At 53.4% G+C, this 24,912-nt stretch overlaps 1 protein-coding gene across 1 annotated transcript in view; it reads left to right on the top strand.

The window, feature by feature from the left end:
* Positions 1 to 23,582, top strand: part of PEBP4 (phosphatidylethanolamine binding protein 4) — a 199,009-nt gene extending 175,427 nt beyond the window's left edge. Inside the window, exons 4-7 of the mRNA XM_004442284.3 lie at positions 8,180 to 8,225; positions 10,545 to 10,658; positions 21,099 to 21,249; positions 23,504 to 23,582. Of these exons, the coding sequence (XP_004442341.2) occupies positions 8,180 to 8,225; positions 10,545 to 10,658; positions 21,099 to 21,249; positions 23,504 to 23,582 (390 nt within the window). The remainder of the gene's footprint in view (positions 1 to 8,179; positions 8,226 to 10,544; positions 10,659 to 21,098; positions 21,250 to 23,503) is intronic.
* Positions 23,583 to 24,912: the final 1,330 nt, after the last annotated feature.

Raw genomic sequence — 24,912 nt, 5'->3', positions numbered from 1 at the left:
GTGCTAAAAATACAAGATTCAAGAGATCGGGGAAAATGTACTTATGAAGAATACCCAATTCCCTACATGATTCCAGATAAATGAGGCATTCTAGCAACCTGCTGTTGATACTGAAAGCTGCGGCTTTTGTTCCGCATACCTAGAAATGGCGGCCTTTAGTCTACACTGACACTGATGCATAGTAACTATGTTTAGCTATCAACTCATGGTGCTTGCTCTCAACCTACCTTAATATTTCTTCTCCATTTCTAAGTGGAACACGTTTAATAAGACCATACATTGTGTCCTTTATTCCTTTTCCCTTCCCCTGCAACGCTAGCCTGGAGCTACGTCCAGAGAATGGGTGATTGTGGTAGGCGAGGGTAGAAGAGGGCTGGGCTCACCATCTCCTGAGGTTCACATCAGTCTCTGATCTTCAGGGGCTAAAAGTAACCCAGGCAAGTTTCCCCAAACGGGAATTCAGATGGGCATCCAGCTAACCCAGACCCCCACAGAGGACCAGAGGCTTGAAGCTGGCACTTGTGTGACAAGAAGCTTTGGGACCCAAATGCAAAGAAGGGACCACGGTGTTCTCAGGGCAGTTATCTCTATGCAGAATGATCCAGGAGACTCTTCTTTTCTGTAGGTTGTTTTTTCCTGTGTTTTAAATTTTTCCTACAGTGAACATATAGTACTTTAATGACCTGAAACAAAAAGTTACAGTTTGTAAAGGGAGGTGTTTGGGTTTCAGGGGTCCCAGACTCACCTGCTCTGAGTGAGGCCACGGTGACGGGTTTGGCTCCATCCAGCTCTGACTGCCACACAGGCAGTGTCCCAAAGCCTGGCCCCACCCAGATTCTTTCTTGATCAGAGAAGCAGCTCCACTAGCCCTCTCTGATGACCCTCCTGGGACACAGTTGCTGAGCATTTGGAAAACAGAAAAAGTCTTGCGGGGGGGTCTGTGGACTCAAAGTTTAGGCTGCTGATATCTTTGATTCTCAGAAATCAGAAGCATTGCCCGCCTTTCAAGTCAAACCCCAGCCTACATTTCCAGCCTTATCTTGAGCTTCTTCCAGACACAGCTTCTCTTTTCATATCTTGTTTACATATTCATACATTGCTTATGCAGTTACCTCAACTTAAGCTGCCCTTCCCCTCCCTTATCTTGTCCACTGGAAAACTGAAAAACTCCTACATATACTTCAAGGCCCAGATAGAGTATAGCCTCCGCTCAATAGCTTTCCCTGATCGCTACCCCCAAGCAATTACAACTTCCTTCCTCTATGCTCCTTCAGCATTTCCTGTAGACTTAAACTATTTAGGCCTGTAATAGAGTTATTTCTTTGTTAATTTATCTGCCCCACTAGACCGTGAGTTCCTCAATACCATAAAATGTGTCTTATTCATATTTCTATCTCCAACACAGGGCTTCTCATTCATTGATTCATTTATATACCCATTACCCCAGCCATCATGTCTTGGGGCCAACTCGATCTAGATACTATCACATACACACAGATGCAAGACAGCGTGACTTCTTTGGGAACCACAGGGCCAAGAGCAAAGGGCTTGGACAGCCCGTACTCTTTAAGCCACAGACAACCCTGACCTTGACCTTGGCCTTGGGAAATCTTGCCTCTCAACCTAGTGTCATGGAGAGTGGTGAAGCCCTGAGTGAAGCCAATCCCATCTTGGTAACCACTTATTCCAAGAAGCAGATCATTCCTCCTCAGCCGCATCCCACCTCAGCCCATTTTGGCATCTGGACACCCAAGGAAGTAACTGACTCCAGATCTGAACCCAAACTAGGAATCAAAATCCAAAGGTCCTGTTGTCTGTCAGGGCCGAGACACCAGCATGTGCTGGCCATCCGTTGGCATATCCTAAAGACGACATTCACTGTGCAGCCCCCACTGCCTATGAGGATGCCAGGAAGAGGCCTATCAGGTCTTTGATGTTGACACTTCTTGAGGGAAACTGGTGCACAGAATAACTGGCCATCCTACACCCTGGAGTCTAGAAGCTCAGCTCCCAAGAGGGCTCAGGTCTGTGCCTCCTTTTCATCACTTCCCACGGACTCCATTCCACCCACCTCAGTGACCAGTCCTCCTTTCTCCGGCCCCAGGGCAAAAAAAGCAGGCTATAGGATTAATTGATTGTAGCCTTTCCTTTGGAGTAGGCACCAGTGTCTAGGGCTGGGTCCTCTCTGGGCTGGTGTTAGGCGGCCTGGCAGCTGCTGCCCCTGGGTATCTCAGAGCCTGGGAGCTGTCAATGCCTTCCACTTACTTACCCCTTATTAATTGCAGAATACACAGATTGCTGGATAGCACTTTACAGTCTTGTGCCTTTTCCTGGATCCTTTGCCACTTGGCAGCTTGCAGGCAGCTGTGCAAAACAGCAAGGAGCTTTCTCGTTTGGTGCCAGTGTCAGAGAGCCTAGAACTCTGCTTCTGTGTTCCCTTTTCTTCCATTTCCTCCAGGTGCTCTGTTTGGCTCATCTTTCCCTCCGCCTTCCCTTATCTCCAGGACACCTTTCAGTACCTCACTTTTTTTTTTTTTTTTTTTGTGAGGAAGATCAGCCCTGAGCTAACATCCATGCTAATCCTCCTCTTTTTGCTGAGGAAGACCGGCTCTGAGCTAGCATCTATTGCCAATCCTCCTCCTTTTTTTTTTTTTCTTCCTCAAAGCCCCCCCAGTAGATAGTTGTATGTCATAGTTGCACATCCTTCTAGTTGCTGTATGTGGGACACGGCCTCAGCATGGCCGGAGAAGCGGTGAGTCGGTGCGTGCCCAGGATCCGAACCTGGGCCACCAGCAGCGGAGCGCGCGCACTTAACCGCCAAGCCACAGGGCGGCCCAGTACCTCACTTTTCAAGTTCAGGATTATTCTGATGACCTCCCCCCACACCCAGAGATCAAAAAGTGAAACTTCCCACCCTGCCTGGGGTTTGTAGCCAGGCAGGAGAAGTGATTGAAGCCTCCTGTCCAGACGGAAGAGGTGGGTGCAGAGATTAAATCATCTCCTGCACGTGCACGAGGAAATGTGCGGCTGACTCTCTGCTCCGGGGATGAGCAAGCCCAAGTACCTGGGGCCTTCACAGACGCCCAGGTGGGCAAGCAGTTGCCTGTAGGTAATTGAAAGGGAATGAGGAAAGTGGACTGGTCTCCCTGCGGGGACCAGTGCTGAGCCAGGCCCCTTCTCCCCACCACCTCACAGACCTCACAACCCAAATCTGGCCGCCAGGCCTCAAAGAGCCTTTACCTAAGGGGTTCCCCAGGCAGGAGGAGGGGTGTTTCTGGACCCTCGATTTTCAGGAAATGTGGCCTCCTGGGGATAAGAAACAAAAGAGAGAAGTGACTTTCATCTTAGTTGGCTCATCTGTTTGGTGTTCTCCAAGGGCTTAATGTATCAGGGACTAATTCCTTCAGGGAACTCTGTGGCCCGGCCCAGGAGGGCAGAAGGATCCAGGTCTAGACAGTAGCGGTGCGGGCCATCAGAAGTGTGGGACAGAGAGGCAGGAGTACAGGCTTCTAGTCCTGGCAATGAGGTCAACTACTCTGACACCATAGACAAAGCCTTTACTCATCTCTCCACTCATTCCACAAGTGTCTGTTGGACCCTTACTGTCTTAGCTTGGGTTCCTCCAGAAGCAGAGCTTGAGATAAGGATTCTAATGCAAGGAGTTTATTTTCAAGGGGACACAAGGGAGCACCAGTAAGGGAGTGGATAAGACAAGAAAAAGTAGGCACTCAATCAAAGTTCATGAGCAAACAAGTTCCACTGTGGTACCTGGAGCCTGTATGAAATACCCTGCTCCTTCCTCCTCCAAGAGCCAGGGAGCGGAGGATTTATGCACCGTTTCCCATCGGCCATTGATTAACAGCTGTTGCCAGGGGATGTTAACACCCCAGTAGGTCTGCCCTACTGCAAAGGTGCTAAAGCAGGCTCTGGAGGCCAGCAGCAGCTCTGGGCCAGGAGAAGCAGGTTGAAGAGGAGCTAGTGAGCACCCAACTGACAAGGGCCAGGGGAGGGGCCAGGGCATTGACAATACCTACTACCCAACTATGTGCAAAGCATCTTCAGGGCTACACAGACGGGCAGGATGCAGTCCCTGCCCTTGAGAAGCTGGACTTCTCTGGGTTTCTTTCTGGTCAAATGGAGAGACAGATCTCTGTCCTTCCCATGCAAGGGCTGCAGTGAGATCCACCGGTCAGACAGCGCCCTGGAGAATAAGTGCTAAAAACTTGTTACAAATGTAAGATAATAGTGGGGGGGCAGCCTCCCAGCTTCCAGCATTGTGCTTTTTACTTGACCTGAGATAAGACAGTCAGAACAGTCTGGTAAGACAGTCTGCAACACCCTAGTCCAAGAGTGGGATTGCTAGGACTCTTGGTGGAGCCCCAACTTTTCTTAAGCATCTCACATGCCAGTTCCCAACTAGCTTGACAGAGAAGCAGTGGGTTCTGAGGTAGGAGAGAGCTGAAAAGGAAATCTCATGTTCTATAAACTCAGAAATTCCTCCAAAGTGTCCTAGAGTCAAACTCCTTTCCTGCAATTAGAATAAAGTGTGCCGATTCCTATGCCAGGCAGTCATGCACACACCCCACAAGCACACACGTGCACCCATATACACATGGATGCACTCATGCACACGCACACATTGGGGGCCAACTTCTAAGAAAAGGGGAGACTATTCTTATATCCTGAGCATTTAAGGGGTGCTACTGAGTAATTTTCCACCCCCTCCTCCCCTCCCCTTGCTGGGAGGGTGATGGGTATCAGACCCCATTTCCAGAGGATGCCGATAAGGAAAAGAATTACCTTCCCAAGGCCCTCTGGTCCCTGACCCTTAGAAGGGCCCAGGACATCCTCCCAAGCACACCAGCCAAATACCTCGGGTGCTCCTGTCCTGATGTCCTGAACAGCTCATCCTGGGCTTTTCATTGTTCTTGAGGATTAGAAACTAGACTATTTCCATGCTGTTTGTAATTTCTGTGGTTATTTCCTTTTTTTAATCTTAGCCTTTAGACAAGTTCCTTTTGAAAATGTCAACCTGTCTTAGCTATAGTAAGGGAAAGGAAGTTTTGTCTGTGCCCCAGGCCCATCTCAAAGAGAAGCAGCATACCCGGGGGCTGGGGAGGTAGAGGAGGCCGGGAGAGGCAGGGCAAGGTGAGGAAGCCAAGGTGTGAGGGAGCTCTCAGCAGCCCCTCGCCGCCTGCGGGCTCTCCTTCCAAAGCTCCTCTCTGCTCAGACTTGACAGGTGTAGGTCCGTTCCTCAAATGCTGGGCTCATTGCCCACCCTGAGGGTACTTCCCTCAGTCCAGTCTCCCTGGGAAGTGCCCAGAACAAAAGATTTCCCCCTCTCCCCTCTGGAAATGTCCCTGAATCTCATCTATCCCCAGAGATTTCCAGCTTTCTAAGGTGATCTCAGGCTAAATGTGATACTCCCATCCACGGAGACGTTTCAGGCAAGCTCAAGTTTTCCTATGGGGTGAGGGGGGTGGTAACAACCTCCACCACAGCCCCAGCCCTCCGGGTAATATCTGTGTATTTTAATAATGGCTTTCCAAAAAACATGCCTCCTAGAGTAGTGATGGGCTGTCATGATGTCATAGGGAAAGCACAGGAGCATGGCAGGTCAAAGGCCTGAGACCTTGAGAAAGCAGGTCTCGAAGGTCAAAGGGTCTAAGGCTCCTTCCTCCTGGAACATTCTGGAATTCTCCCACTCACTGCTTGTGTGGCTCTGGGCTAGTAGTTTGACCTCTTTGGGGCCTCAATTTTCTCAACCTTTGAATTTGGTTTCCTAAGGCCCCTCCTAGCTATTGATTCTATGGTAAAAATTTTAGGCCCCCAAGGACAGAGCAATGAGGGAAGGTTTATGGCCAAAGTGAACTTAGCCATTCCTCAACCCAATGCAAAGAAATACCAGCCATGCTGACCACACGTGCTGCAGGGGCCCCTCTGCCACCTGGACCTTCCTTAGAGCCTCCATTCCCTGCTCTTCCAGCAAGGACCAGTGCCTGTCCCTATGACAAGCTCAAGAGAGACCCTAAAGACTCTAAAGGCCATCAGTGCCCTCTACTCACGCCCTCCGCCCTCAGCTGCCTCAGCTGAGCTCAGGGGCAGCGGCTGGGAAGGAAGCAGGAGGGCCGCTGGCTTTATTCAATGAATCCAAGGGTTTGCGTCTGTCTTTGCCAAGCCGGCCCCAGTTGATGAGCAGACACTCCCCAGAGTGAAAGGGAGGAGAAGGAGAGCCTTCCTGCCCTGATCAAGGCTGCAAATCAGACTTTCCACAATGCTCTGCACAAACTAACTCCCTGACCTTACTGGCCCCAGCCTCCACCCCCCACTTCCCTGCACTCACATAGATGGAGAGAGGCCTGTTTATCACTCTGGGTGGGACCCAAGCCTGTGGGGAATTGAAAAGAAACAGCCAACTTAGGTTGCTATTGTTTTGTTTAAACAAACCACTGGCTGGGCTGACTTGGAAGGAATGAGGGGGAGGCTGGCAGCGCAGAGCAGACTGGGCTGGGATGGGCCGGGCCTCCCTGGGCTCAGCCCCTGATCTCTCAATCTTGCTAGAGTGGCCAGAGAGCTATTTTGAGAGAGTGGCCCGCTAGGCCTTGGGCCCTCACCTCGTCTCCTGGGAGAGATGGATGTCGAGAGGAGGGGCCTCCATTCCCTTGTCCCCTTCCCCCTATCCTGGCGCCCAAGCATCTCAGCCCCTGGCCACATCTGGGCCTCCTGCCAGGCCTGGATAGGCGAGGCCTGATACTGGGGGGTCGGGGGACTGTGGTGAGAGAGGGCAAGGCAGACCCAGAGTGTGCTGAATTTGAAGGCTGTCTGTATGCTGCTGAGCAGACAAGAAGGGGCAAGGGAGGGTGAAGGGATGTCAAAGCACAGAGATCTCACCTGTGTGGGGTGAAGAAAACAAAGCGGAAAGGGCTTCCAAGGTGGTGGGCTCCATCCCTCTGCAGTGTCCCGCCCCCTCTCCCAACCAAAGGTAACCTGGACAACAGTATGTCCTCCACCTGCGGGAGAGGGATGTTCTGGCAAAGGAAGCCCAAAGTGGGAACAGTCTGTGGGCAAGCTGCAACCTAAAGGGGAGAAGAGCAGGGGGGCTCTGGAATGGGGGTGTGGCTTTTGTTTTATAAAAAGTAAACCACACTAGGGTTTGGGTCACCCAGCTGACCCTGAGATTCTCCACAGAGAACTGAGATGAAATCTCATGCTCCCCCCAACACCCTCACCCTCACCACGATCTCCCCATCTGCCCACCGCCACCCTGAGCCCCTCTGCGAGGGGAGATGAAAGGGCTGCACCGGGAAGGGCTCAGTGGAAAGGTGGCCAGGGCACAGTTAGATGTTGGCAGAACCAATGAAGAGCCACACTAATCACCATCATTAAGGCTATAAAACCCCACACCTAGGGGCCGCAGGGCTCCCTGGCATGGCCCAGGGGCCTGAGCTGTGGCACAGACCCAGGGGCCCGGCTCCAGGCCCTTTCATCTGAGCATCTCCCAGTCCTGCACAAACAATAATTAGCACCCACCCCCAGGATGGCCTCATTATCCCACAGACACTGAGCAGAGGGGAAAAGGGAGGAGAAGGAAGAGAAGGTGGGAGACCGAGGCTGTCCCAGTGGCCAAAGACTCTGCTGCTTGTTGTGGGCTGAGTCCCATCGAGTCTAGGGAACAAGCTGCCTCAGAACCAGGTAGTCCGGCCTCCTCCTGCCGTTGCTTGCCCTTCTGGTTGCTCAGACAGCCATTGGCTAATATTCTGAAGGCCCCAAAGAAAGCCCAAGAAGATGTGCTGGCTTAGCAAGCCTCTGAGGGTTGTCAGCTGCTGCCTTATATCTGACCAGTCCCGGCAGGCTGAGAGTTGTGTCCTGTGCCCAGTCGGGGGGTGGAGATGGTGAGAGTGGGGCAGCCCATTGGGAAGTGTCCTCTCCCTCTCCAGAGGTCAGGGGCTCCATCCCTCGCCAGCAGGCCACCCTCAGCAATGTCTGTGTCTGTCATCTCTCCCCGGATCCCCTGAGGCACAGCCTGTTCTGGCAACATCTCCCATACATCCTCCTCCTCTTCCATCCTACTCCCTCAGAGAGAGAAAGAACTTAGCAGAACCCACTCAGACTGAAACATGACGGTGTGGCCTCTGCTGCCCTACAAGTAACCCACACCCATGCCTGTCTCTTATTTCAGGGCATTGACCTAAAGAAAGGGAAGATTCAGGGCCAGGAGCTAACAGGTGAGTAAGCCCCTCCAGCGCTCCTGCCCCAGCCAGGGCGACGATGATGATCCCAAAATCATAGTAACACAGCTTGATGTGGGTGCTTCACAGTGTGCAAAAGTTTACTCGCACACTCAGATTTAATCTTCACAACTGCCTTTTAAGTCGCTGCCATCAATACCTCCATTTTAAAGAGAATGAAACTGAGGCACGGCCCCACCTGCCCCATGTCACACAACTAGTAAGGGATGGAGCCAGCATCAAAATGCATGGATCTGACCAGACCGTTCTCCTGGCGAGGATTGGTGGGGTCACTCCCTTCCCTCTGCCCTTCTCCCTCCTTTCCCCCGTCCCCAGCCCACAATGTGGTTGCATGTGGCTGCATAGACCTCATTGTTCTCTGATGCCCTCCTCTTTCTACCCCCATCCTCACCACCAGCTCCCCTCCTCCCCTCCCTCTCAGATCCCCTGATCTGAGCATCCCCTCCACGCAACTTGAAGGGAATGGTCTGGTGGTGAGCTGGCCTCTGGCAAAGGGCTGAGCAAAAAGACCAACCAGGCCTCATAGTTCTGTGAAGCAACACAGGCTCGGGCACCAGATAGGCCTGGATTCAAATCCCAGCTCCACCACTTACTATCGGCCTGATTCAACCTCTCAGAGCCTCAGTTTCCTCATCCAGGAAATGGCAATAATATCCCCTTACTCAAGTCGTGTGAGGATTAAGGTGATGTCAGAAAGGAAAGCACTCAGCTAGGCCTGGCCCAGAGAAGTGGCTCGACATGTGTGTACCCCTTCCCTGCCTCCTCATGCCTCTCATCTCTACTTTTGGAGGGCGATTCTTCAGGAAATCTTCCTAGTGAAAGGGATTCAGTCTCCATCTCCCATGTGGATAAGTTCCCAGTTGCATAGAACCAGTGAGTCCCAAATTCAGCCTTATCCACACAGAATCATGGTCACCAGTCTTTGGCAACGTGGAACATGCCCACCCTCAAGTGCGCTCGGCAACCCTCGCACCCACCAGCCTTGCTGAAAGCTGGCCTGGCCACATCTGCCCTCCACACACAGTGCATAAAGAGACACTCCGAAACCCACCTATGCTCAGAAGTCTTTCTCAGCATTGGCATTTGTGAAAAAACACTGACTTACCCGCATTTACACACACACCAACAGAAACCCTCCAAAACTGCCTCAGAACACACGCTACTGGCTCTTCCAACACCTACACCTTCCCCAATGTAGACCCCAAGTCACACAAACTCACACGTCTCCTGGCACACCCTGCACTGTTCTCACTCTGAGCAAGCATGCACACACACACCTGATCTGCAATCCAAAAACTCCAGGAGAGATGAATAGTCAGGAATTCCCCTGGCTGTGAGCACACTGGAGGCCCCAGTAGCCGGAAGCACACCATAAGGAACACTTCCAACAGCTCCAAATAGCAAGTGGCTCTTGTCTAATGATCAGGAGAAGGAGATGGCCATAAAGGACCAGTACTCCTTTTCACCAGCATCCTCACTGCAAACACTCCGTCCCGCCCATCCCCGGAAGATTCTTGGCTCCTTGGAAGGGGAGATGAAGAGAGCAAAGGGGAGGAGGAAGAGGCACAGCACTCTTGGAAGGAGGCCCAGCTGGAACGGCCCAGGGGCCCGCATAGACTCGGAGGAAGGATGAGCGATATCTTCACCCCATGTTTCCCCCAGAAAAGATTTGCCTCCTGCACCAAGAGTGAAAGGGAAGGAGATGGGCCTTCTCCTCCGGAAGAGCCTGAGTGGGCTCCCAGTGCCCCGAGCACCCAGATCCTACAGCTTCCATGATCAAACCTTTGAACCGAGTCCCACCCACCCCTATAACCACTTCCAGATCCTCCGGATCCAGCCAAGAAATTGGTTTCTTTGGGGATTGAGTTCATAAGGAAATGCTGAAAAAATAAATAAAAGTCCGCTGCCAAACACACTCACAGAGGAAGACGGGTTTCTTGTAAGGCAGGAAATCCATGAGGAAAGACTAAAGCAAAAAGAGGGCAACACCAACCCCCACTGGCCCAGAAAGGCCAGGAGACCCGCCAGCACCCAAGACCTTCAACCAGTCTGCCCCTCCTCTTCCCCCCACCACCCAAAATAGTGTGCTTCTTAAATGAAGCTGCTGAAGGTGAGATCCAGCCAAAGATCAATCCTAATGGCTTGCAATGGGTGAGCTCCCAGCTGGGACCCCAGGGGGATCAGCGGGTACCATGAAAGGCATGAATGATTCTCTTTTCCTCCTGCCCAGAGCAGCCAGGAGCTCCTGGGTACTGTAGGATGTGGAGCCCACCTCTCTCCTTTTTCTACCCATAGCCTACCAGCCTCCCTCCCCACCAGCACAAAGTGGCTTCCATCGCTACCAGTTCTTCATCTATCTTCAGGAAGAAAAGACCATCTCTCTCCTTCCCAAAGAAAACAAAACCAGAGGTAAGGCCTTCCCATCCTTCCACCCGAGTGAATTCTAGGGTGGAAGTGGATGCTTCATGCATTAATGGCGAAGTTGGGACCTTGACCCCTACCCATGAGCCTTGGAGGCTGGGGTCAAAGGGTGGTGTTTCTTGGGAATAAACTAGAATGAGTGTCCTAAAGGACATGTTGGCCTCAGATGTGGTCTCTCCCAAGAAGTAAGTCCCATGGACCAAGATGGTGGCTTTAGTTGGGAGGGTGGGTTCCAAAAGGAGTAACTGGAGCCAGGGAGAGAAGCATCTCCCCCAGCAGCTTTGAATGGCATGTGCAGACAGCTACCTTACAGCACCTCTGCAGGTAATTGTACCCTATAATTGAGTCTGATCTGGGCAAGAGGGCCCTGGAATGCCACCCTGCTGGTCTGTCTTCATTGGTCGTTAATTGACGTCTGCCCGGTGCCATCTCAGTGGTGGGGCAAAGACTTCCCCAGCCATGCCCCCTCAACTAGCTTCTCTGAGCAACCCTCCTGGCATTCTGGAGGAGACCCACTCCCCATAGCTCCCTAATGGTTAACCCAGCCTGCTTGACCTCAGTCCTCCCCCCAACCCGAGCTGGGGAGCGGGAAAAGCCATAGACACCTGGCCACTGCAATGCCATAGGTGACTCACCTGACCCTGTGTGAGCCACGCCCCCCTCTCTGAGCCTTAGATTTCTCTTCAGGAAAATGTGAAATAAAGTAACCCCTGTGCACTCTGTCACCTGCCCCATTTTAGGGAAGGGAAGATAATGTGGAACACACAAATGCCAACTGGAGAGTGCAAAAAGCACATTCCCCAGGCTGGCAGGAGGGTGAGTAGGTGGGTAAGTGTCATCAGCCATTTCCTCTCACCCAGTGGCCCTGATCAACCTCCACCCACTGGGAAGCCAGTGAAGGTATTGTTATCAGCCTGCTGCCCGAGGCCCCAGAGGAGAGGAGCATGGAGCCCAGAAAGGCACGGGTTGAGCGATGGAGGCCTTCAGATGGGCTGAGCAGGGGTCACCAATCACAGAAGGCTCTAGGCCACGCTGGAAGCAGAGTTGGTGCGACCTTTCCACTGATGGACCCTCCTCAGGTGCCCTCAGCACCTTGCCAATCTGTAAATCTGTTTAAACCGCTTTGCCAAAGACACACTTTCAAGTTTGGACACAAAGAGAGAAGGAAAAGAAAAATATATCTTGCCCAGGCCAAGATCAATTTCTCCAGTTGCCTGAGTCCCCATCCCACCTAAGACACCATGAAGCCCCTTCCACCAGTGCAGGCACTGTGATTTCTGGGGGCTGGGAACTAGCACCTCAGCCTACCATGTACCCCCGCACATGGGAGTCTCATAAAGTAAGACAGTGCCTCTGAGTCCCACCTGAGACAGCAGGTCACAATGCCTGCGCCCTGGTGGGATAATGCTCAGACAGTCCCTTGAAGGAGCCTCCTGCAGGATCAAGTGCTTTCCGAGGGCGGGAACTGGGGGAAGGAGGGAGCCTTAGGCACCAGGAGGAGCAGTGAAAGGGGCAAGGGAGGAAATGAGGCATGTGCACCAAAGACACTTCCCACCCCTGCCATGGCTGGGGCCCTCAGGTGTGATCCCTGCTCATCCTCCAGAAAACACAGTGGCCTATGTGTGCTTCCTATGATATTGGTAGCAGGCAAGGAAGTTGGAAACCTATTGGACCTGAAACCCATTATTAGTCCCTTTGGATCTTTGCCAAAACCACAGTGTGTTGTGCACCACCCCACCACCTACCTTCCATCTACGTGAACACTTAGAGACTGGACTTGCATCTGGGCAGAGTCCCTTTGGTTTCCACGCTGTTCTTTTGTTTGCCACCAGAAATGGACGGGGGCGGGGCGGGGGGTGGGAAATGATCCTCCCAGAAGAGAGCTCCAGGCAGGGTACCGGTCCCACCACGTGACACCTTCCCCATGCCTAGCTCTGTGCTAGGGGCTTTGGAGAGGACCTGATCCATGGCCCAGGGAATGTTCCCTGCCCTCAAAGGGCTTACACTCTATTGTGGAAACACTTAAATAACAAGGCAGAGCATCTTAAAAGTAAGCACTTAATTGAGTGTTTCTCGCTGTGAAGACAGTTGGACATCGAGATCATGTGGACTTATGGATAGTCTCGTCCCTTCTTAGTATCCCCTTCTTTCTAGAACAACACACCCTCTTCAGCCAGGAAGAGTGCAAAGTATTTACCGCAGGGTGAGGAAATCTGGATTTCCAGTGTCTAGCTAGTGATTTGACTTTTGGGCAAATCAACTAACCTGTCTGAGCCTCAGTTTCCTCATCTAGACAAAGAGGGGGTGGAGCTGGACCACCTACAAATCTACATGGCCTTGAGGCCACATGAAGGAGGTGGGGCGTGGGCTGGGCCCTGGAGAAGGACGAGGTCTGAATCCTTGAGTGAAGGAGAGAGGAAGCCCTGGGCTAGGAAACCACAGATGCAAAGATTTAAAAAATAGTGAGAAGGAGCACCCCTTGTGAGGGGGCAGTGAGGGTGATGAAGGGAGAAAAGAAGAAGGTTGTGGAGGTTCTGGAAGGCCCGGCAGAGGTATGACTTTGGCGGGTACCATGGAGAGCCGTTAGATAGCACCCACAGGAGAAATAACACACGAAAGCCACTCTTTAGAGGTGACTAAGCTGGAGTGGTGGGCAGAACCGACCAGAGCAAGAGGACGGAAGGCATGGAGGTGTGTGGCGTGGATGAACCCAGAGGTGACTGCAAAAGCAGAAGTGGCCCTTGCACAATGTCAGAACTCCAAAGGCCTGGCGCTCTCTGAAGCACCTGCACAGTGCCTAGGAGCCTCACGGAGCCCGGGGAAGGGCCAGCCCTCAAAAGGCCAGGGCATGGAGCCCTGCCCGTGAACACAGGCTCTGGACTTACTTTGGTCTAGTTTTCTTTCCATGGGAAGATATCACGGAGGGAGGGGGGAGTCCTGGTGGTGTAACCAGCCACTTGTGCCCCTGGATGAACGGGGAGGAGCAGCTTCCAGAGACTGGAGGAGAAAGGTCAGTATGCAGGAGCCAGGTAGAGGGGCATATCCATAGAGGACAGTTAACTTGACCCAGTCTTTTGCGATCACTTCTCTCCCTGGGACTTAGGTGTGAATGACGGGTTTAGGATGAGAAGCGAGCATGAGATTATTCTAGTTGAGCTTGTATGACGATTGGGGGACAGGGGGGATTTGCTCAGAGCCAGGGCTGACACCCTTTCTGGGGTTCCTCTTTGTTCTGTGACCCCAGGAAATATACATGGGGTCAGCCAGTGGGAGATCTTGACATCCAAACTCTCTACGCATCTTCCTCACAGCAGCCTTGGATGCGGCATCTAGACTCCTACATTCTAGAGGAACCAACTGAAGGCGTTGAGGGGACACGTCTGAAGAGGGGCCGCACACGCGGTGCTCGTTCGCACCTCGCATGGTGCGCCCTTCCATAACACAGACTGCCAGAATGCCCAGCAACTCCTGCTTTTTTATTTACGTCAGCCTGCCCACCACTCTCACCCAACAACTGATTTGCCTCTGCCTGCCAATCTGGGCATACCATTTCCCCCTTCCCCTATACCTGGAGCATCTCACTCAACTTCAGAACGCCAGTCCTGCTGACCGCCTCCATGATGCTTTTTAGAATCACCCCACAGGGCTGTCTTCCCCCAGTCCCCGCTCCCTGCCCTCTCCTGCCTGCATCTCTCTCTTCACACACTTACATCACATTCTGTTGCTTTTATCTCTTTTTTATTAGTCATCTTTCACTTGCATGGGCCCTACTTCCACCATGAGACTAAAAATTCCTTGAGGGAAGAGCTCGCCTCTGTCTTGTGTTTCCTTTTTACCACCTGTCCCTGTGCTCAGCCCACTGTGGATTTTCAATCACTGAATGTGTTTGTGCATGGGACACACCCACATATGCACATTCACAAGCCACTCACATACACACACATGGATCTGCACATTCTCACACCCCCACGTTCACAAACACACCTCATCGTCAACTTCCTTAACACCTGAAAAGGCAGCCACGTCCATGAGTACCGTGCCCACAAATGACAATTTCGGCATCCACATCCTCTCTGTCCCAACGGTGGGCAGGCAGGGCCATTTACATCTCTTACACGCCACTTATATGTCCAGCCTCTCCACCAGCCTGCCCTGCCCCTCCTAGACCTTCCCCTCGCCCAACGGCCCGACCTTGTGGGGGAGGCAAGACAGTGGCCATCGCTCCCCCTGGGCCACTGAAGAAACTGAGGCCTGGAACAGTGAGTGGCTTGGTTGATCAAGGGTCCGCAGTGAATAGCAAATTAACTTTCTTCTGGCTTCTGGGGCAAGGCTCTTTGCACCTATCACCAACTCACCCACATTCCCTCTCCCCCAGCCCAGACCACCAGGCTTCTGGACCCTGGTGGAGACGGAGAGGAAGCAAGTCCATCCTGCTGCCCTGAGCATCCTTGGCCAGCAGCAGCAGCCACCAGAGGCAGCGTGCCCACATGCCCCTTCCCTGGAGAAAGCTGTGGCTGAGCACTGTGTGGAGACTAAAACTCCCAGGGAGCTGTGGTCTGCGCCATGCCACACCTCAGCCCCCTCGCCCAGAGGTGTCAAGGGCTGGCCTCATGGCCTCACGCTCAGGGAAATCCCCTATCTGCCCTACAAGATGACGCGCCAAGCTTGCTCCAGAAGCCTCTCCAAGGCTGAGAGCCCAGGATGGTGCTGCAGCGCAAGGGGAGCTAAGGGGTCACGCTAGGCTCGGGTCACCGCCTCACTGGGGCAGACTTGGTGGCCTGTGGAGAGACTGCTCCTTGCAAAACAGGCTGGGGGGGAAGGGAAGGGTCCTTGGGTTCTGAACTAGGCAGCCATAACCCACTCCCCAGCACCACAGGCACCTGAATTCAGCAGCTCCTGGGTGAGCCACCCACCCACAGGGGTCAGAGAGGAGGGACAGGCAGAGACTTGCCACACAGTGGGGTTTAAGTCTTGTTTGTGGCATCTAAAGGCCTGCGGGGCACCATGGGTGATTGAGACAAGGGGCATTGTGGGGAAACGTTTGAAAGCATGGGCCAAGGGCATGAAGGCAGCAAAGCTCCACACATCATCAACAGTAGGAGGCGTTGATGTGGCAGGGCCAAGGCTGGGAGGAAATCCACCAGACCTGGTGACAGTAAGGGTAGAGCACATGGTGTAGGCAAAGGTGGAGGGAAGGGGCCCTGCCTGGAGACCAGCCCCAAACACGCACACAGACAGACATAGACACACACAGCCCACTACAAAACAGCCCCTACTCCCCACCCCCGCCATGACCTCCCATGGTGGTTCACCTGGCCAGGCCCCAGAACCCCTGGGGCCCAGCCCCTGAGTCACTGTGTGGGCTTGTGTCAGGCAGCCCTCTTCTGCCTCCAAAGGGCCCCACTCACCTGGCAGAGTGGTTAGGACTGGAGGCCTGGCAGCGCCCAGGTAGGGCCATCCTGGGCAATTCTCAGACAGGTACCCTGGCTAGGAACTGCTTACAATCTGCACAGGCCCCAGGCCGCCCTCTTCAAGAAGCATGCCCCAGTCAAGGCAACATCAACCATCCAAAGCAATATTGGACAGATCATTGGGAAACCACAGATAATCCCCAAATTTCACCCAAAACTCCAGCCAACTATCCCCACCACCAAATACTGAAATTGATAATCGGGAGCTTAAATTGACGGTTTCAAGTCTCCCCTCCTCTCACTCCCTTCCTCACCCCCACCCCCAGCCACAGGACAGAAGGAGGAGGCCTGGAGGTCCACTTGCTGGATAATTAGAAGTTGCACTTCCACTCTCCAATTCTCGGTTCTCCTCTCCAGAGCAGACGGGGTAACTCCTCCCCACCTTGGGAACGCCCCCTCACTTCCCTGCTCTCCCTCCCCCGCCAAAGTCAAAGTGGTCCCCTCTGCCCTGAACCCCTCAAGCCAGCAGGATCAGCCACTCAGCAGATATTCTCCAGGAGTAATTGGATGTGATGGAACGAGGGCTTTTCAGCTCCTGAGTGGAAGTCTCTTGATGTCATTTAATGGCACAAAAAATAAAAGGCTCAGGTCTCCCGCCTACCACCGCCAGGATATCATTAATCTCAGCGGAAAGGCATCAGCGCTTCTATCACTGCACCAGCCCCGCGCAGAGCCAGACAAATTACAGACCGGAGCCCGCACGCAGTGGGGCGGTTATTAGGCTGGCGTTCAATTTTTGTTTTTTCTTCAGGGCCCTGTCCCCTGACAAGACACAGTGGTGCCCCTGCCTAGGGGGATATTAGGGGGAGGCCAGGGGACAGGGTGGCCATCTTGGTGAGACGCAGCTGACCCACTTGGGGGACAGGGCCACTTCGAGCCAGGCACCCCGGGGCCCAGCAGAGGCTCAGGAGGCAGCTCAGAGGAGGCAGCCTCAAAGCTTACAGCCCCGCCCTCTGTTCTCCAGCCCACCTGGAGGGGGGCCTCCCTCCCAGTGGGTGCTTTCTGACCCCCCACTCCCCAGGCGGAGAGGGAAACACTTGAGCACCCACTGAGGACCAAATGACAAGTCAGGTGGGAAATGTCCCCAGGCCAGGGCAAGGACATGCAGGGAGCCCTGTCCTGCACTGTTGGGAAGTCTTAAGAGTGGGCCTGCTGGAGAGAATGGGGCCTCCTCCTCCAGGGGCTACAAATTGTGCTGCCAAGGCCTAGCTTGTTATTAGCCCAGTGCTAACTGCCTTATATATAAACGCGTGGAGGGCAGGAGTAGGGCCTGGATAAAGCAACTCCTCCCCAAGCCTGGCAGTCCCCAGGAGGTGGCTGTCAGTGTTGGGGGTCCCTGGTCCCAAAGGTCTGAGATTCCCCTCAGCTCAGAGCCTCCACATCCCAGCAGGGGCACTGTCTACCTCATTCTCCTGAGTCCTACAAGGGGGTGGGGAAGCAGACTAGATGGAGCATCACTTTCTCTGTCTCTTGGATGCCTGTCTAACCCTAATAGGTCCAACAGGGCTGTCCATCCCGTGTGATGAACCACTCTCAAACAGTGGTAAGCCAGCCCCACAGATCTAGGAAGCTTGGGGTAGAGAGAGTGACTGTCAAGACCTGCGCTGGGGCTGTTCCCAAACATTCCCACCATTGCAGTCCCTGGAACTCAAACTCAGAGGAGGAGTCTCTGAAAACTTGGAGCCTCTCTTCCAGTTGTTGAAGACAGGGGTCATCCACCCTACCACCACCACCCAGTGTCACGTGGAGATCAGGCACACAGTGGTGGCTCAGAAACCCCTGATGGCTTTAGATAAGGTTACCTAACTCTCTCCCTGGCCCACATCTGGAACATCTCTAACATCTAACATCTCCCACTGCTAACATCTTCCCTATCAGCATCGACCAGTGAGTGAGAGAATGGCCTCTAGGCATGGCCACTGTGTATGGTTTTACAGGATGAGAACAGTGCCCCCTACAGTTGTGCAGGGACCCACCTGCACATCATATGCAGCAGCCCCACCCTGAGGAGACCTGGCCTCTGTGTTCCAACCACTGGGTGGCTCAGGAGACAGGCATCACACACCATCCTCTTTCCTCCCTCCAGCAGAGGCCTCTTGCCACAGAGGCCTTTGAAGCGCATTCATCACCCCTGCCCTCTTCCCAGGAAGGCCCCAGGGTACGAGGGGAGTGGCCCCAGCACAGACAGCAGCACCACCCTCTTCCTGCATGGCAGTGCCTCCCTGCAGATCAGGGGACCACGCAGTGCCATACAGGATGGGGCTTTCCTCCACGCGGTGACCACGGAAGCCACAGCCTCCTAGCTCCCCATCTCTCCCCACACACCCCTGAGGGCCTGACTCACCCCTCTTCCTTCTAGAACTTGCACAGGGTCAGTTCCTCTTGCCCTCTGTGGCAGGAAACGGGGGTGTAAGTAGTCCTGGCCAAGCCAAGGGAGGAGGCAGCAGGAGGCTAGCAGCCGGCGGCATTGTGCCCGCTCTCCTGGTTTGAGAAGCTGCCCAAGAGGCCCAAGAACCACAGGGTTGTTGGGAAGGGACGGGAAGGAGCTGTGAGGTCCCCGGGGCACTCTAAGCTCAACTGACGGAAGTCTTCTGAGCTAGGGGAGGGCTAACTGCTGTGAGAGGGGAGCAAGGTCTCCCTCAGGGCGCAGGGGATTTCTTTCCGCCACCTTGCCCTGATCTCGTGATGAGTTTCAATTCCTTCCTTGCCACCAGAGTTCCTTCCTGCCCTACTCAGCGAGGGAAGGCTCCCTTGTCCCCATGCCTACCACACACCAGTCACCCATGAGCCCTTTCCCTGGAGTGCACATGCACACGCGTGCATGCACACATACAAGCATACACACATGCACACACTCCCAGGGTCATGAGACCACAATTCTTTTCCAGCCAGCCAGGCTCCTGGCTGCAGAGGCCATGGCCAGGCACAGCACCTCCTCCCTCCTGCCCCTCCTAGTGGAAGACCCCCAGGAGTCAATCACACACCTCTCAACCCAGCAGCAACCTACCAAACAGGAGAGGCTCTCTCCGTGCCCGGCAGCCCTTCCCCCAGGAGAACTCCTGAAACTCCCGTTTTCCAGCCCTTGCCCTCACAGGTCCAATCTGAATGCAGTCACCGAGCCAGATAGGCTCTGAGGGAACCTGAAGAGGCCCTTTCCTCCCTCCCCACCCCTAAGAAGCTTCCTCACCAGAACCTGGTCTTGTGCCCCCACCAGGCGCACCATCTGTGCAGTAGCCCCTTGTGAGGATTAATGAGAATGTGGCGTTCCTAGAACTGTGCTGGCACATAGGAAGCACTATATAGGTGTGTTATTGCTATTGTTATTATTTGCATTATCATTATTATTGTTTTGCTTCTTTAGATTAAAAATTGTCTTCTCCTTGAGAACATCTTTGAAATGCAAACAGCCCCTATGGGAAGGGATGATAGAGTAAGAATATTTCAATAGACTTGCATTCTTCATTGTTAAAAAGGGTTGTGGGGGCGGGGGCCGGGGCCGGCCCGGTGGCGCAAGCGGTTAGGTGCGTGGGCTCCGCTGCAGCGGCCCGGGGTTCGCTGGTTCGGATCCCGGGCGCGCACCGACGCACTGCTTGGCAAGCCATGCTGTGGCGGCGTCCCATATAAAGTGGAGGAAGATGGGCACAGATGTTAGCCCAGGGCCAGTCTTCCTCAGCAAAAAAAAAAAAAAGAGGATTGGCGGATGTTAGCACAGGGCTGATCTCCTCACAAAAAAAAAAAAAAAGGGTGGTGGGTGCAGACAGAGGACCACAGTCGGGTAAATGGGTGGCTCTGAGAGGAATTCTAGGCTGCCAGCCCTTGCCTTGTTCCCTCTGTGTGTCAGAGATTACTGTTCTCCATCAGTCCAGGGCATTTCAGCTACTGCCTAGCCCTGCTCCAAGGCAAGGTCTTCCCGGAGCACTTCCTCCACCCAGGGAAAGTTGAAAAAAAATACAGGATGCCCAATTAAATTTGAATTTCATATAAAGAAGGAATAATTTTTTAATATAAGTATGCTCCATGCAATATGTGAGACGTACTTAGACTAACAAATTGTTGTTTATCTGAAGTTCAAATTGAACTGGGCGTCCTATATTTTATCTGGCAACCATCCGCCGAGGGTGCCTGAGGCCCGGGGTTTGGGAAACAAGAGTGTGGGAATGTGCTTCTGACCTCTTCCCTCAGCCTCTCCCCAGTGCCCGGGGCTGTGCCCTCCTTGCCCTGCTGCTAGGCCTGTTCATACTTGCCCCAGAAGATGCCCCTCCTCCCACGCCCCTCTGTTTTCTCCCCTTCAGGAAGGTGCCCTCTGACCTGGGCACCGACTGGGCTTCTCCAGGCCCCAGCTTGGGGACACCTCGCCCACACTCTGTTCCCTTCCGGGAACCAGGTGCTCAGGGGCAGGGAGCCCTGGTCATATGCCCTGCCCCTCAAATTCTGCCACAGCCAAGGAAGGAACGCTGTTGCATGGGTTTCTGAGGAGATGGAGTCCTGGGGAAGAGATTGAAAGAATGACACAGACACTTCTGCCAATCTCAGCCCCAGCTGCTGGGGTGAGCAGGCATGAAGAAAAGAAGCATGGGGTCAGGAGAGCTTGCAGGAAAAGAGGGGTGTGTGGAGGAAGTGGGCAACCCACCTGATGGGCATTTCCTTTCTGCATGTGAATGAGAAGGCAGAGTTATGCTAAATAAAGGGTACTGGGGAAGGAGACCTAATGCAGTCTTGGACTCAGTCCAGACTCCTAGTCCCCATTGTCTTCTGAGGAGCAGTCCCTTCCCAAACACTATGCTGACATCCAGGGGCAGCCCCTGCAGACAAGAGCCAGAAGGCACCCCAGGCACTCTGTCCCCTCAGCCCAGTGGCCGAGGTCATCACCTGCTGTCTCCACTCCCTGTCACCTCTGCCAGCTCTGAAGTCCACGGTTCTCACTCACTGCCTCCCTGTGGTCTGTCTGTCCTTCCAGGTTCTTGGAAAATGGACAGATTTCTGAACCGCTTCCACCTGAGCGAACCTGAAGCAAGCACCCAGTTCATGACCCAAAATTACCAGGACTCGCCAATTCTCCAGGCTCCTGGAGGAGGAAGCAGTGAGCCCAAGGACAAACCCAAGCCTACGTAACTGCCCACCAGACCTCAGGCTTCACCCGGCAGGTGTGTGTCCCCATTGCCACAACCGATGGTCTGGTATGGAACCCCTTCTCTTCCAAATTAAAAACAAATCCTCCAGGGCTTACTGGTGGGATATTTTGTTTCCTAACCTGTCCTCCTTCAAAAACCAAGAAGAGGAAATCAATGGAGATCCAGCACCGGGCTGGGGCTTTCCTGTAAATGCAAGTGGTGGAGGAGTGGGGTGGGAGAGACAGACAGGCAGAGGTGGCGATCCCTACCCCTGAACTGTCACTGAGGCACCATGTGACCTTGAGCAAAGCACTTGTCCTCTCTAAAGTTCTGCTTCCTCAGTGGTGACACTGAGGTAGGAAGAAGAGGTGGCGGCAGCTGGGTTATCATCCTGGTCCTTTCCAGCCCCAACATCCAACACTATTCATCCAATAAATATTGTCGGCACCTGACGTGTGCCTGCTCTTCTGCTTGGTGCTGGGGAGACGTGTGTGAACAGGGCAGACAAAACATGAGGCTTGCTTCACGGAGCTTACAGTCGGTAGTGGAGGGAGAGATTCATCAGACGACCACAAGCAAATTACAACAAATGTGACAGCTGCTGAGGGTGTAGAGGGGACCTGTTTTGTTATGGAGGAGGGGTGGTGAAGGCTCAGGCAAGGCCTTTCAGAGGATGGGATGTTTAACTCCAGGGCTGAAAAGTGCGGTAGGGATTAACTGTGAGTGGGGACAGGGGTAGACTGTCATGAGCATGCCAAAGAGAGGGAACAATGCTTCTGAGCTCCCATGGCTGGCAGGGACATGGGTGGCATCTTCCAGGAAATGAAAGGCCAATAGCGTGGCCACCTGGACAGATGGGCAAAGACCAGAACATGCCAGGCCTTGCAACCATGTTCAAGTTTTGATGGTACCCTGAAAGCAGTGGAAAATCACTGAATAGTAAGTAGATTGGAGGGGGAGGAGGGGGAGGAGGGGCACAATCTGATTTATGCTTTTAAAAAGCTATGAAGAAACTCCTTGGTGTCTGCAAGGAAAGGTTTTTCAGCAACTAACTCCCCTTAACGTCCTCTGGGTGTCTCCTGGCTCTCCCACCCAAGGACCCCTTGGAGGGACCTCCTTGCTACAGTCTCATTCTCTGGCTAAACCCCAGCTCCTCAACTCCTCCACCCCAACACCAGTCCTCTCAGCCCCCCACCCCCTCAACATGCCCCTCCACTCAGTTTCCCTCCAAGAGTTAATAACCCCTCTCTCCTTGGCTAGAACATAGCAATTGTGGTGACTCCTGTGTGCACAGTGCCTTGAGATCCCAGATGCAAGGGGCAGGCTGCAGCTGGGCATGGGGTAGTACCTTCTGAGAGCCATGCCCCTCAGTAGCTGGAAGACAGGGGGGCCTGGCCAACCCCTCAGCCCAGCTGAGCACATTCTTAACTAGTAAGAAGATTTTAATGGTGGGGCTCTGAAGAACAAAATGAGGTGGGAGACTGAGTTTGTGAATGGGAGCGAATTGGACGATGCTTCTCCACTGCATTGATAGGTTCAGCTCCCTACCCAGGTGATGGACACCAGATTCTTGTTCTCTAGAATGGCCTTTGATGCCAGCCCAGGCAGTAGGAACTCCTCACTCCCTCCTACCCCACCAGGCATGCTTGTCAGCAGAGCTAACAGAAGAAGCAAAAAGGAAGTGTCCGTTTGCAGTGTCATGGAAGGTAGCCTCAGAAGAGAAGTTCTGCGTGTGTGTGAGCCTCACACTCCCCCCAGCCCCCACCTCCCCAGGCCCGGAGTGTAATTGGCAGCTCCGTTTGTGCCCAAGGCTGGGATAAATAGCAGGTCAGCTTCCTAGAGCAGCCCCAAATTGAGACACATCCTCCCCTCTTCTGCTTTTAATTCCTTGTGGCTAGCATGTTTATTTTGGGTGAGGAAAAAAAATCGGATGTTTATCCTTCGAGGAAATTATCGGCTTGCTTTCCTTCCTTGTTTCCCCCTCCTTTCTTTTCCCCTGGTGTTTTGGGCTTTTAGTTCAGCCACAGAAGAGACCCCCACCCTCCTACCCCAAAACGTGAAAAAAGAACAAAGCTGGCCCAGGCTCTAGGCTGAAGCCAGTCCCTGGAAGCCACAGAGAAGGAGGTCCCAGTGGCAAGGAGGGGAGCCCTGGAGGCCAGGGAGACCCTGGGGAAACCCACCCGGGGCTCGGCTCACTGTCTGCAGAAGACTCTGGGCCTCTTGCCCCTTTTCTTCTCTCTGCCTCCACCAGGGAGAAACCAGATGAGCATGTGGATCACTTCGAGATCTCTAATGAAGCAGCTGAGACAAATGTAAGGGAGCATCAGTGACCCCTCTACAGGGATGAGGAGAACTGATAGTATTATTATCACTGTCATCATCACACACCAGTTGCTTAGCACTGTCTGCGCACCAGGCCCCGTGCCACATGCCCCACACGTGGAGTCTCGTCTAATGCGTTCCTGCGGGGCCTCATACAGAGTCTCGCACGTGGTCACAACAACCTGAAAATGTAGGTGTTATTATTTTCATTTTACAGATGAGGAAACTGATATTCCAATAAGTTAAGGAACCCACTCCCTGTTTCATAACTAGTAACGATGGAATTTGGTGTTAACTCAAGCCTTCTCACTCTTAGGACTCAACGGTAGTCTGGTTTTACTCTCTAGGCTACATAAAATAAAGGCCAGACCTTCTAGCACTTATTCAGAAGCCGGGTGGGCTGAGAAGAAGGCTGGAAGTTCTAGAAGAATTTAAAGGGAGTCTCCCCCAAGCGTCTTCCCTTCCCTCAGCTTCAGCTACTCAAGACCAAGTGTGATTTGTGGGGACGGCCACCTCCTGGACACTCACAGCAGTGGCCTGGCCCAGCTCAAGGCCATTACCATCCCCAGCACCCAACTTGCCCAAGGCAACTGCCCCAACAATTTACCACCCTCACTCCATGGAATCACCCCTCTCTGTCCTGAACCTCAACCTCGCCTGAGTGATAACTGGTCTTAGGGAAGGAAGAGAGGTGCAAAAGGAGAGATAGCCATATAGAAAGACTTCCTGCTGCTGCTGACGGTGGTGGTGGCAGTCATGGTGGTGCTCATGGTGGTGGTGGTGGTGCTGCTGCTGCTGTTGCTCATGCTGGTGCTCATGGTGGTGGTGGTGGTGGCAGTGGTGGTGCTCATGGCAGTGGTGGTGGTGGCAGTGGCGGTGGTGATGGTGTTCATGGTGGTAGTGGTGGTGGTACTGGTGGTGGTGGTGGTGCTCATGGCGGTGGTGGCAGTGGCAGTGGTGGTAGTGGTGCTCATGGTGGTGGTGGTCCTGGTGGTGGTGGTGCTCATGGTGGTGGTGCTCATGGTGGTGGTGGCGGTGGGTCCAGGAGTTAGGCTGAGCAGCCATAGGATAGGAAGAAAGCCTGGGAGATGCATTAGATCATGTAATTTAAAAAGCACAACTTTTCTAACTTAGCAGACCTAAATTCACATAGAATCTCTACCACTTGAGAACCCTGTGACCTTAGACAACTTACTCAACTGTTCTGGACCTGTGTTTCAACCACAAGAAACAGTGTAATGAAAATAGTGCCTTCCTTAAAGATCTGTTGCAATGGTTAAAGGAGATAGCACAGAAGGCACCCAGGGACAATGCCTGGCATACAGGCTGTTCAGTAAA

The sequence above is a fragment of the Ceratotherium simum genome, chromosome 12, assembly GCF_057802395.1.
Source record: "Ceratotherium simum simum isolate JZ-2026a chromosome 12, ASM5780239v1, whole genome shotgun sequence".
Taxonomy (NCBI): Eukaryota; Metazoa; Chordata; class Mammalia; order Perissodactyla; family Rhinocerotidae; genus Ceratotherium; species Ceratotherium simum.
The sequence above is the reverse complement of the archived record's forward strand: the minus strand, read 5'-3'. Positions and strand labels throughout refer to the sequence as shown.